This window comes from Ceratotherium simum, chromosome 2 (genome assembly GCF_057802395.1).
Source record: "Ceratotherium simum simum isolate JZ-2026a chromosome 2, ASM5780239v1, whole genome shotgun sequence".
In the NCBI taxonomy this organism is placed as follows: Eukaryota; Metazoa; Chordata; class Mammalia; order Perissodactyla; family Rhinocerotidae; genus Ceratotherium; species Ceratotherium simum.
The window spans coordinates 41094549-41107392 of record NC_141901.1 but is presented as its reverse complement, the minus strand read 5'-3'; the positions used below and the strand labels follow the sequence as shown (position 1 = coordinate 41107392).

At 37.8% G+C, this 12844-nt stretch overlaps 1 protein-coding gene across 1 annotated transcript in view; it reads left to right on the top strand.

Annotated features, from left to right (window-relative positions):
- Positions 1–2820, top strand: part of DAP3 (death associated protein 3) — a 32082-nt gene extending 29262 nt beyond the window's left edge. The window contains exons 12-13 of the mRNA XM_087441984.1: positions 1367–1484; positions 2438–2820. Of these exons, the coding sequence (XP_087298110.1) occupies positions 1367–1484; positions 2438–2523 (204 nt within the window). The 3' untranslated portion in view covers positions 2524–2820. The remainder of the gene's footprint in view (positions 1–1366; positions 1485–2437) is intronic.
- The last annotated feature ends 10024 nt before the right edge of the window (positions 2821–12844 follow it).

The following is a 12844-nucleotide window of genomic DNA, read 5'->3' as shown; positions in this document are numbered from 1 at the left end:
CAGTTATTCTAAATCAATTATTATGATAATTTCAAAATGGATATTTTCTAGCTCCATCATTTCTTCTAAATGTATCAGTTGGCTTTCTGTTATATGTAAGAACATTCTTTTCTCCCTTATGTATTTATTTCTTTCAGCGTGGACATGTGGATTCTTATTTAATGGTTCTAAATCTTTACTATCATTATTTATTTTGGTGCTTAAATTATCCAAGATTTGGCCAGTAGGAGCCCCTTCAGGCTGGTTTCTATGTCCTTTTAACATGTCCCCATCATTCTTTAAGCACTTCTTAATTTTTGGCACAAGAACATGTTCCAGACTCATCTTGTACTTTCCGTGCCCCAGTCCTTAGAATCAGCCATTTCTCCAAGGATCCTTGGTTCATTTTAGAGGAGAATGGTATTTAGAAACCAAGACCTGAGTGCTAGGTGTACTTATTGCTACTAGGGTGTCACTTTTTCTAGGCCCTCCAGCAGAGTTAATAAATAGATATATGTAATACTCATATATACATGCATACGTGTATATGCATGTATGTGTTTATACATATACATCCATACACATCTATATCTGTTTATTTAAATTAAAAAACTATGAGTTCATACGGACACTTCCAATTCGAGGCTAACATCACAGCATTCATTATATCTTTCCCCCTTTCCATATTTGTAACCCTCGTCTCCAACAATAAGAAATCTGCTCTCATTATCCACACTATATTTACTTATTAGCTCAATCTTAGATTATAGTAGAAGTAGTTTCAGAATTGCCAACCCTTGACTCTATAAAAAAGAAGCTGTGAACTAGAGCGCAGTATTTGTTTAGAGTAGTTTTTGTCTTTAGCCTAAGGGTCTTTAGTCCAAATACTCTGTTCAGAAGTTCTCTTGGGTTAGTTTCCCTCCTCCCTTCACTGTTATGTTTGGAATTTAAAATACAGTTTGATTGATTCATTTGTTTCAGTTTATGTTCCATTTAGGGTCTATTTCCCCATCCTTGTTAATTTTGTTTATTTTCTGTTTTTGAGTATATGAGCTGTCAAAACTGTTGTTGACTGTTGAAGTCAAAACCATAAGAAGAATTTAAAAATATACATGTATATGCTTATGTATATACACACTCAGATAACTGGCATCCTCCCCTCAAGCATTATCTCTTTTTAAAATATAATCTTTGTGGCCATATAGAGCAACAATAGCCAGCCACTCTGTGCAGAGCCCTGTATAAGGCAGGGCAGCCAGAGAGTGAGGAGTAGAGTCGAATAGAAAAAAAGCAGAGACCGTGCCCTCAAAGTGTTTAAATAACATTGATCTCTCTGCTGATTTGTCACTTTAACAAATACTGGATCTTTATCCTTTTTCTTCTCCAGGAAGGATTTGATGCCCTGGATCCCTTTATTCCCATCCTGGTTTCCAACTATAACCCAAAGGAATTTGAAAGTTGTATTCAGTATTATTTGGAGAACAATTGGCTTCAACATGAGAAAGGTCAGTTGTTTAATTTTTTCCAATCAGGGCTTTGTGCTCACAGAAGAGTCCCACTGAGTCAGAGCCTTGATCTCTTCTTCCCTCAGCAGCAGCCTGTAATTTCTATTTCATCTTTTTTCTCTTTATCTTGACTTCTTTCTGGCTGATTAGATGGTACGGAAAAGTGTGGGGGTGGGGGGTGGTTAAGGTTTAATTTACAGAAGACATTGTATCTCTCCCTGAATTCTCATATTACTCTAGAGTAAGATGCTCATGCTAAAAGAGGAGGCCAGACTAAGCCCAGCCATTGGGCAGAGTTTCCAGGTGTTTAGGTTGCTGCCACATTCCCATTGTTGCATTTATTCATCATTCAACAAACTTCAATTGAGAGACTCAATATGCTAGGACACCCACAGAATAATTGATACTGTGTGTGAGGCTACCCCAGCACCAAACCAAATCCGTGCTATACCTGTCCTAGTATATGTATATGAAAGGATTCCAGCTATTCATTCTACCACTCTCAGCTCTGGGTGTGTGGAGCGCCTGGGGGTATGTAGAGGAAAAGTAAGGCTGTACTATCACTAGGTAATAGAGAATTAACTGCAATTGGAATAGGTTATTAAAGGAATAGAGGGAAGAGTATAAAGCAGCTGCAGCATGGTGGGTTGGGAGGCACAATGGAGAGATTTCTAAGGGGGTTGGAAGATTTGACAAAATCTTAAAGTCAAGAAGATATTCTTGCAACAGAGAGAGAGATAGATGCTGGATTGAGGAGTAAAGACAATAAGGGAAATTATCCATAGAAAAAATAATAGTTTATTGGGATAAAGGATCTAGAAGTGAGGTCTCTTGAGAGTGCTAATTACATCAGAACATAATCTGGGTAATGTAGCCTCTGACTACAGAACTTTCTGGGTAACACAATGCTGCAGGAGAAAACTGCCAATCATCTGTGTTTGACTCCATTTTAGCTCATACAGAAGATGGGAAAAAGGAGCTGCTATTCCTAAGTAATATGAATCCCGGGCAGCTGGAGCGGCTCTGTGCCTACCTCTAAGCCATGGTCACAACACGCGTGGAAGACAATGGACATTTCCTTTAAGAGACCAGACCCAAGCAGATGGGGAAGTCCCACAGTACGGAAGAGGAGCAGCCAGGCCCCTGGACTCCTGGGCTTGGACAGGACTGCAGTTAGCTCCGAACCTTCGTTGAAATGGGTTCCTTATGAAGTGACTGTAATGGCAATAAGATGTCCTCTTGTTCCTGAAACTAATATCAGTTTATTAGATGTGGTTTTCACATTTGAAATAATCATGGATCTTTTCCTTATAATTAAATTAAGTATCTTTCTTAAGTCTGTTAAATGTATAAGATGGAAAGAGCCTTCAGATTGGCCAAATTGAATTTCTCTGGCATTCTGCTTGCTGGGGGTCTGAAGAGACTAAATTCTACAGAAATTTCCAGTCATTCTATTTTCCAGACTATATTCAATTCAGGAGATTGAGATTCACAGCTTACCTTCTCCTTGCCAGACACTTACCATTCACTTCCCATTTATACTTTTATTGGTGGTCCCTGAGAACCTTACTGAAACGCCAGCTGAGTCTGGCAGCCTTGTGTACAGCCCCTTTCTACAGGTTCCTGAAAAATTAAGTACTAAACCCCTACAGCATACATTGTATGTAATGAATTAGTTTATCTTTAATGCATATAGAGTAGTACTATCTGAGTACCATCTTTGGGAGATTTGAGAAAATAGCGACAACTTCAGTAGAGTTTATTTATTTATTTATTTATTTTTTGTGAGGAAGATCAGCCCTGAGCTAACATCCATGCTAATCCTTCTCTTTTTTTGCTGAGGAAGACTGGCTCTGAGCTAACATGTATTGCCAATCCTCCTCCTTTTTTTTTTTCCCCAAAGCCCCAGTAGATAGTTGTATGTCATAGTTGCACATCCTTCTAGTTGCTGTATGTGGGACGTGGCCTCAGCATGGCCAGAGAAACGGTGCATCGGGGCATGCCCGGGATCCGAACCCAGGCCGCCAATAGCAGAGCGTGCGCACTTAACCACTAAGCCACGGGGCCGGCCCCAGTAGAGTTTAATTCTCTCACCATACCCAGGCTGTTGGTATGGAGTCAGAAGTTTGAGTCCCAGATCTGCAACTTGATTAGCTAGCTATCTGTCTTAGGGTCTCTTAGCCTATTTCCTTCTAATTTCACCTTATCTAATGGTGATAATAATGCCAACCTTTAAGGAGTTTTGTGAGAATTAAATCACGTAATATATGTAAAGTATCTTACACATACTAGGTACCCATTAAACAGCAGGTAGCTACCATTTATAACTTGGGTTTTATAATGCTTTATTTGAAAAGTTACTATGAGGAAGACAGTCTGTGAATGTATATCAGCTATTTCACTAGAGAGCCAGCTTCCCCTATCCCCACACCACCTCCTCAAGGATTCCTTATCAGAAATAGAACTTCCACCCCTGACCTAATCCCCAGTCGGATTAGCTAGACTGATGTTTTAGCATCAGACTCAAAGATAACAGCCTTACAGAGACTGCTTAACCAGTCTCCACAATTGGAAAGCTTGAATCCATTTAACAAATCCCTTTTAATACGGTTCTGCTTCTGTGATTGAACTCTGATTGATACACCTCCCAATATGGATAGTCAAGCCTTGAGATTTATCTTTTCAGTAGCTCAAACTTTCCTCCTCTCCATCCTTACTACCACTGCCCTCATAACTTCATCACTTCTTGTCTGAGTTACTATAATCATTTGCTAATTTGTTTCTTTGCCCCCAACCACTCTTGCCTCCTCCCTCCAGTCCATCTTTCACAAGACTGCCTAGTGAGTTTTCCAAACACAACCTATCACGCAGTTCCTTTAGTTGATGTCATTCAGTGGCTTTACTATGCCTTTATTCTAATTATTTTTGCCATCTATGTGTTACAAAGTTCAAACTAGAAGTAAACATATATCATGGAAAATCAGGTCCTTTCTTTCCTCTCAGCTCCCTTATCTAGAGGCAACTTCTGTTACCAAATTCTAGAGATAAAATTCTATACAAACACTATGCATTTTTTTTAAAAAGTGTACTCTTCTATACCTTGGTATTTCCACATATCTTGGAAATTGTATCTATCAATCAGGATTCTTTCTTATAAATTGAGTACCTGCTTTAAGTAATTTAAAAAGAAAAGGAATTAAGTAGCACACAGAACCTTCAAGAGTGACAGTGTCCCAAGCTCAAGAGCCACAGACAACATCCTAATCACAACAGGGGAGAAAGGTGCTGTGATAATGTCACCAGTGCTACTTACAAACATCGGCACTGCAGTCTATGCTAATGACAGTGGCAGCTAGACCCCAGAAACTCCAGTGCTGCTGCCTCCCAAAAAAGCAAGATGCTGCTGCTCTGATCCTTACCAGAAGATCTTCCCTGGCCAGGACCTGCATCTGATTGGCAAACCTGATCCTTAGCTGCAAATGAGGCTGGAAAACTGGCTTCCACCTTTGGAAGACTAAACTCATAATCAATATACCTCATTCCCTTAATTGAATGTGGAATAGTAAGTTGCATGGCTACACCATAATTTATGTACAAAATCCTTATTGAAGAATTACCTAATTACTTTTGTAATTTGCTAAATATGGATTCTTTTATTTTTCTTTTCTTTTTGTGAGGAAGATTAGCCCTAAGCTAACATCTGATGCCAATCCTCCTCTTTTTGCTGAGGAAGATTGGCCCTGGGCTAACATCCATGCCCATCTTTCTCCACTTTATATGGGACGCTGCCACAGCATGGCTTGACAAGCGGTGCATTGGTGCACACCCAGGATCCGAACCTGCAAACCCCAGGCCACCGAAGCAGGGTGAGCGAACTTAACTGCTGCGCCACCAGGCCAGCCCCTAAATATGGAGTCTTAATTTTTTTCCAAATACTCTATTGTAATCTACCCTATCCAGTCCTCTCTTTTTCTTAAGATCCTTCTACTGCAGACCTGATTCTCATGCACCAATTTTTATCATCTCCATGCTAAACCTGCTGCACAGCTGGTCTCTTGGGGCTTCTCTTCATCACTCAACGGGATTGAATCCAGCTTGGAAAGTAACAAGTAAAACTGTCTTTATTTTCAGTTGACATAATCCTGTATATAGAAAACCTTAAGAAATATCTACTGGAACTCAAAAGTTTGGCAAGGTCACAACGATACAAGATTAATATACAAAAACCAATTGTATTTCTCTATACTAGCAATGAAAAATCCAAAAATGAAATTAAGAAATAGCAGGAAAATAAAGGACTTAGCAACTTTAACAAAAGAAGTATAAGATGTACACCAAAAACTAAAATATTACTGAGGGAAATTAAAGAAGCTCTATATTAATGGAAAGACAGTCCATGTTCATGGATTGGAAGACTCAATAGTGTCAAAATATTAATTCTTCCCAAATTGATCTATAAATTCAATGCAATCAACATCAAAATTTCAGTAGACTTTTTGGCAAAAATTGACAACTGACCATAAGGTTTATATGGAAATAAACAGAACCTAAGATAGCCAAAATGATTTTTTTAAATAAGCACATTGGGAGGACTTACTCTTCCTATTTTCAAAATGTAATATAAAGCTACAGTAATCAAGACAGTGTGGCACTAGCAAAGGGATAGACATTAGGTCAATGGAACAAAACTGAGAGTCCAGAAATAAACCCTTAGGGCCGGCCCTGTGGCTTGGTGGTTAAGTGCGCGCACTGCGATGCTGGTGGCCCGGGTTCGGATCCCGGGTGCGCATCGAGGCACCACTTCTCCGTTCATCCTGAGGCCGAGTCCCACATACAGCAACTAGAAGGATGTGCAGCTACGACACACAACTATCCACTGGGGCTTTGGGGGGAAAAATAAAATAAATAAAATCTTTAAAAAAAAAAAAAAAAGAAAGAAACCCTTATATTTATAGTCAATTGGTTTTCAACAAAGATGTCAAGGCATTTTAATGGGGAAAAAATAATCAACAAATTGTGCTGGGATAATTGGATATGTACATGCAAAAAGATGAATTTTGACCCTTACCTCACATCAGACACTCAAAATGGATCATAGGCCTAAGTGTAAGAAGTAGGCAAAGATTTCTTATATATGAAACCAAAGATGTAATTCATATAAGAAAAACTTAATAAATTGGACTTCATCAAAATTTAAAACTTAGTCTACAAAAGATACCATTAAGAAAAAAAGATAAGCCATACATAGACTGGGAGGAAATATCTGTAAACCATATGTCTGATAAAGGACTTGTATTCAGTATATATAAAGAACTCCTATTACTCGTTAATAAGATAACACAATTTAAAAATAGGTAAACAATTTGAATAGATATTTCTCTAAAGACGATAAATGGCTGACAAGATAATGAAAAGATGCTCAACATTACTAGTGATTAGGAAAATGCAAATCAAAACCACAATAATGTACCACTTCACACCCACTAGAATGGCTATATATCAAAAAGAAGACAATAACAAGTGTTGGGGAGGATGTGGAGAAATAGGAACCTTCACACATTGCTAACGGACATATAAAGTGTCCAAAACGTTTCCACTTTGGAAAACAGTTTGGCAGTTACTCAAAATGTTAAACATCGAGTTATCACATGACCCAGCAATTCCACCCCTAGGTATCTACCCCATAGAAATGAAAACATGTCCACACAGACTTGTGTTCAAGCAGCATGAGACTGTTAATAGCAACATTATTCATAATAACTAAAAAGTGCAACTAATCCATTGTCCATCTACTTGTAAATGGATAACCAAAAAGGAGCAAAATACTAATACATGCTACAACATACAAGGAACCTCAGAAACCTTATGCTAAGACTCCAGACACAAAAGACCACATATTGTATGATTATGTCCAGAAATGGCAAATCTATAAAGGCAAAAGTAAATTAGTGGCTGCCTGGTGTTAGGGTGTAGGAATAGTGTTTAATCACAGAGGAAGAATCTTTGGGAGATGATGGAAATGTTTTAAAACTGAATTGTGGTAATGATTGTACAACTCGATATTTACAAAATCTTTGTACACTTAAAATGGATGTAAATGGTACCTCAATATCATTTATTGTATATAAATGATACCTCAATAAGGGTGATTAAAAAAAAACTGCAGTCAGACTTCTTCCTTCCCTCTATTCTTTGCAGGGTTCATACCTTCATCATGGTCTGATGGCTCTCCCAGCCTCCTCTGGTTTCCTCCTGATATTCCCTCACAGTTATTTCTCTGATAAAGCACTTGCATGTATGATCCCATCTTGGTGTTTGCTTCTGGTGTATGCTGTCTTCAGGAGATAAATCTAAAGTTGCAAGTATAAAGTCAAAAAAGATACACTGTGCAAACACTAACCAAAAGAAAGCTGGTTCATCTATATTGCTATCAAAGTACAGAGGACATTAAGGTAAAACAGCATTATTAGAGAGAAAGGGATTTCTTGATCAGTGAAGGTTCAACTCAGAAGAAAGATAAAACAATTGTAAAGTAGTATGCCCTTATAATGTAGCCTAAGAAAATAAAAACTGACAAAAAACAAGGAGAAATAGACAGTCATACTGGGAGAACTAATATACTTCAGTAATTGATAGAAGAGACAAAAGAATCAGTAAGAATATAGAAGATTTGACTAGCATGATTAACAAACTTGTCCTAATGAAAGTATTATTTTTAATTAAACCAAAAAACCTCTGAATATACATTCTTTTTAAGCACACATACAACCTGTTCAAAAATTGTCTATCACTGGACCATAAAAGAAGTCAAAAAATTTCAAAGAATTTGAATCTTACACACCATGTTCTCTGATCCCAATGCAATTTAAGCTACAAATCAATAACAAAAAGATATGTAGAAAATCCCCATGTGTTTGGAAATTAAGAAATATTTTTCAGGTGTGCCTATCCATCAGAGAAAAAAATAAGAATAGAAATAAGAAAGTAATTCAAACTAAATGATAATGAAAATACTGAACTCAAAACTTAAACAAAAATTTAGTTCTTTGAAAATACTATTAAAATTGATTAAAAGGGCTGGCCCAGTGGCATAGTGGTTACGTTTGGCGCACTCCACTTCAGTGGCCTGGGTTCACAGGTTCACATCCCCGGTGTGGACCTACACAACTCATCAAGCCATGCTGTGGCGGCAACCCACATACAAAATAGAGGAAGACTGGCAAAAGGTCAGAGCCAATCTTCCTCTCCAAAAAAATAAAAAATTGATTAGAAAAACACCTCTGGTGAGAATATTCACGAAAAAATGTAAAAATAATTATTTACCTTTAAAAGAAGCAATATCAGAAATGATAAAGAATATCACTACAGATCTTGCAGACATTAAAAAGATTAAATGGGTATATTATGAACCATTTGATGGCAATAACTCTGAATTTGAAGATAAAATGGACACATTCCTAGGAAAATATAATATCAAAATTGACATAGGAAGAAATCATTTAAATAGTCCTATAACTATTATTGAATTCATAATTGAAAACTTTTCTACAAAGAATGCCAGGCCCATATGACTTCACCAGTAAATTCTGCCAAACATTTAAAGAAGAAATAATGCCAATCTCATACAAACTCTTGTGGAAAACAGAAAAAGGGGAGCTACTTCCCAACTTGTTTTTTGAGGCTAATATTATTACTCTGATATCAAAACCTGACAAGAAAATTACAAAAAAGGGAAATTACAGGCTAATCTCATTCATAAACATGAATGCAAAAATCCCAAACAAAATGTGAATAACTCAGAGCCAAGATTTTTTGTGTGTGTGTGTGAGGAATATCAGCCCTACGCTAACATCTGCCAATCCTCCTCTTTTTTTTTTTTTGCTGAGGAAGACCGACCCTGGGCTAACATCCGTGCCCATCTTCCTCCACTTTATATGGGAGGCCACCACAGCATAGCTTACCAAGCGGTGCGTCAGTGTGCACCTGGGATCCGAACTGGCGAACCCGGGCCGCCGCAGTGGAGCGCGCACACTTAACCGCTTGCGCCACGGGGCAGCCCCCGGGCGGCCCCCAGATCCAACATTTTAAAGGGATAATACAACATAAATGAGTCAAGGTTTATTCCAGGAATGCAAGATAAGATTATATGCAAAAATCAAACTATGTAATTTATCCCATTAGCAAAGCAAAAGAAGGATAAAATAATATGATCATCTTAATTCAGAGAAAATTTTTTTTCAATTCCAAATCCGTTCATGATCAAAACTCTTAGCAAACTGGAAATAGAAGACAACTTCCTTAAGCTAACAAAGAGTATCTACAAAAATACTTCAGCACAGGAGCCGGCCCAGTGGCATAGCAGTTAAGTGCGTGCCCTCCGCTTTGGCGGCCTGGGGTTTGCAGGTTTGGATCCTGGGCGTGCACTGACACACTGCTTTTCAAGCCATGCTGTGGCAGTGTCCCATATAAAGAAATGTAGAGGAAGATGGGCACGGATGTTAGTCCAGGGCCAATCTTCCTCAGCAAAAAGAGGAGGGTTGGAATTGGATGTTAGCTCAGGGCTGACCTTCCTCAAAAAAAAAAAAAAAAAAAATTCTTCAGCCCACATCATACTTAGAAGTGAAATGGTGACAGCTTCCCTTTGAGATGGGAAGCAAGACATGGATGTCTACTTTTACCACTTCTATTCCACACTGTACTTGAGGTCCTAGTCAGTGCGCTGTGGCAAGGAAAACAAAGTTACATGTAAGATTTGGAAAGAGATAAAAATAACCATCATTATTTGTAGATAAGATTGTGTAAGGGGGCCGGTCCTGTGGCATAGTGGTTAAGTGTGTGCGCTCCGCTGCTGGTGGCCCCGGTTCGGATCCCGGGCACGCACCAACTTAACACTTGTTAGGCCATGCTGTGGCGGCGTCCCATATAAAGTAGAGGAAGATGGGCACGGATGTTAGCCCAGGGCCAGTCTTCCTCAGCAAAAAGAGGAGGATTGGCATGGATGTTAGCTCAGGGCTGATCTTCCTCATAAAAAAAAAAAGATTGTGTAAGAAATCCAAGAATCTACAGTTGAATTACTAAAATTAACAAGTGAGCATAGCAGTGTTGCTGGTTATGTCAGTAGACAAATCAGTTCTATTTCTGTATATCAACAAAATAAAATTTAAAAAGATTTCATTTATAATAGCAACAAAAATATAAAAAAATAAGAATAAATATAACAAAAGATGTATATGACATTTATAAGAAAACTATAAAATATTATTGGAAAAAATTTAAAGCCCTCAATACATGGTAGAATATAAATTGGAAAATTTAATATTATAAAGACATTAATTCTCCCCAAACTGATCTATAGAGATGCAATGCTATCGCAATCAAAATATGTATAGGTTTTAAATTTTGCTGTGGAACTTGACAGACTGATTCTAAAATATATGTAGACATACAAAGAGCCCAGAATAGATCAAAGAGCCCAGAATAGATAAGACTTATTCTAACCTTTTATTTAAAAAATTTCAAACCTACAGGAATGATGAGCGAGTAGCAGAAAAGAACACCATATGACCTTCACTTAGATTCAATTGTTAACATTTTGTCATACTCCCTTTCTCTGTCTATATATTTTTTCACTTTGCAGCACCATATGAAGGTAAATTGCAGACAAGTATTTCATCACATATCTCCTTAAAATATTCTCCTGTATAACCAGAATATCATTATCACACCAAAGAAACTCATCATCAATGTAATAATATTATCTAATATATGGTCTATTTTCAAATTTCTCCATTATCCCAACAATGTCTTTATGGCTCCCCCCACCCCACCCCCTTGCCAATCCAGGTTTCAATCAAGGATCACACATTACATTTAAGCTGAAATATCTCTTTAATATCCTTTTATCTTCAATAGACCCTCTGATTTTTTTGTCATTTGACATTTTTGAAGACGCCAGGCCAGTTGTTTTATAGACTGTCCCACATTGTAGATCTGTCAAATTGTTTTCTCCAGATCTGATACAGGTTAAAGGCTTTTGGCAAGCATAACACATAAGTGATATTTTGTTTTTTTTGTTGTTTTTTTTTTAAAGATTTTATTTATTTTATTTTTTCCCCCCAAAGCCCCAGTAGATAGTTGTATGTCATAGCTGCACATCCTTCTAGTTGCTGTATGTGGGACTCGGCCTCAGGATGGACGGAGAAGTGGTGCCTCGATGTGCACCCGGGATCCGAACCCGGGCCACCAGCATCGCAGCGCGCGCACTTAACCACCAAGCCACAGGGCCGGCCCAATAAGTGATATTTTGTATTTGCCACACCATCAATCATTCCAGTTTGTTCCGTTATCGGTGATGCTACGTTTGACCACTGGTTAATTTTGGCATCCATCATTGTAAAAGAACATTTTCCCCAATGTAATTAACAAGTTGTCTGTGAAGGGTTGCTTTGAAATCCTGAAACCATCCTGTTTTCCAAAAAATTATCATCCACTGGTTTTAACATCATTGATTATCCTCATCTGAATAAAATCTTAAATTGATAGCTGCAATCTAAATTTAAACTCCATCATTCCATCTACATTTATTAGCTGCCATACTTCTGTCACCCCTAACACTGACCCTCCCCTCTCCTGTTCTTGGTCTCTTTGTGTACTCAGGGAACCTAAGACATTTTTTAAAAAACATAGTGTTTAGAGACAGTTTGAAATTGGAACAGACCAATGGAACAGGATCAAGAGCCCGAAACATAACATTAAATGCATTAGTAATATTGCATAAAGATCAATAAATGTAACTGTATTTAAAAAAACAAAACAGACAAATCTCTTTCTTCAAAAAACCCCCTTTACAGAAATGAAAAGGCAACCAGAGTGGGAAAAGATATTTTCAACACATATAACTGACGAAAGGCTTGTATCTAGAATAAAGTTCTTACTCCTACAAATCAATGAGACAACTCCAAAAAAACATGGGCAAGAGACATGAACATGCACTTCGAAAAAGTGGATATCCAAACGGCTGATAAACATACAAAAAGGTGCTCTCAACCTCATTAGTAATCAGGAAAATTAAAATCAGTGTTAAGGACTAAAATTTTAAAATGTTGGCAAGGTTATGGAACATCAACTGAAAACTCCCCTTCACTGGTGGTGGAATTGTAAATTGGTAAAGAAATTTATAAAACAGATTGGTGTTATTACCAAGTTTGAACATACCCATCCTTATGACCCAACAATCACACTCCTAGGTATACACCCAACAGAAACGTGTGCATGTGCACCTGCACAAATGTTAACTGTAGCACCTAACAGCCAAAAACTGGAAGCAATCCCAAAGCCTATAATCAGTAGAATACAGCATT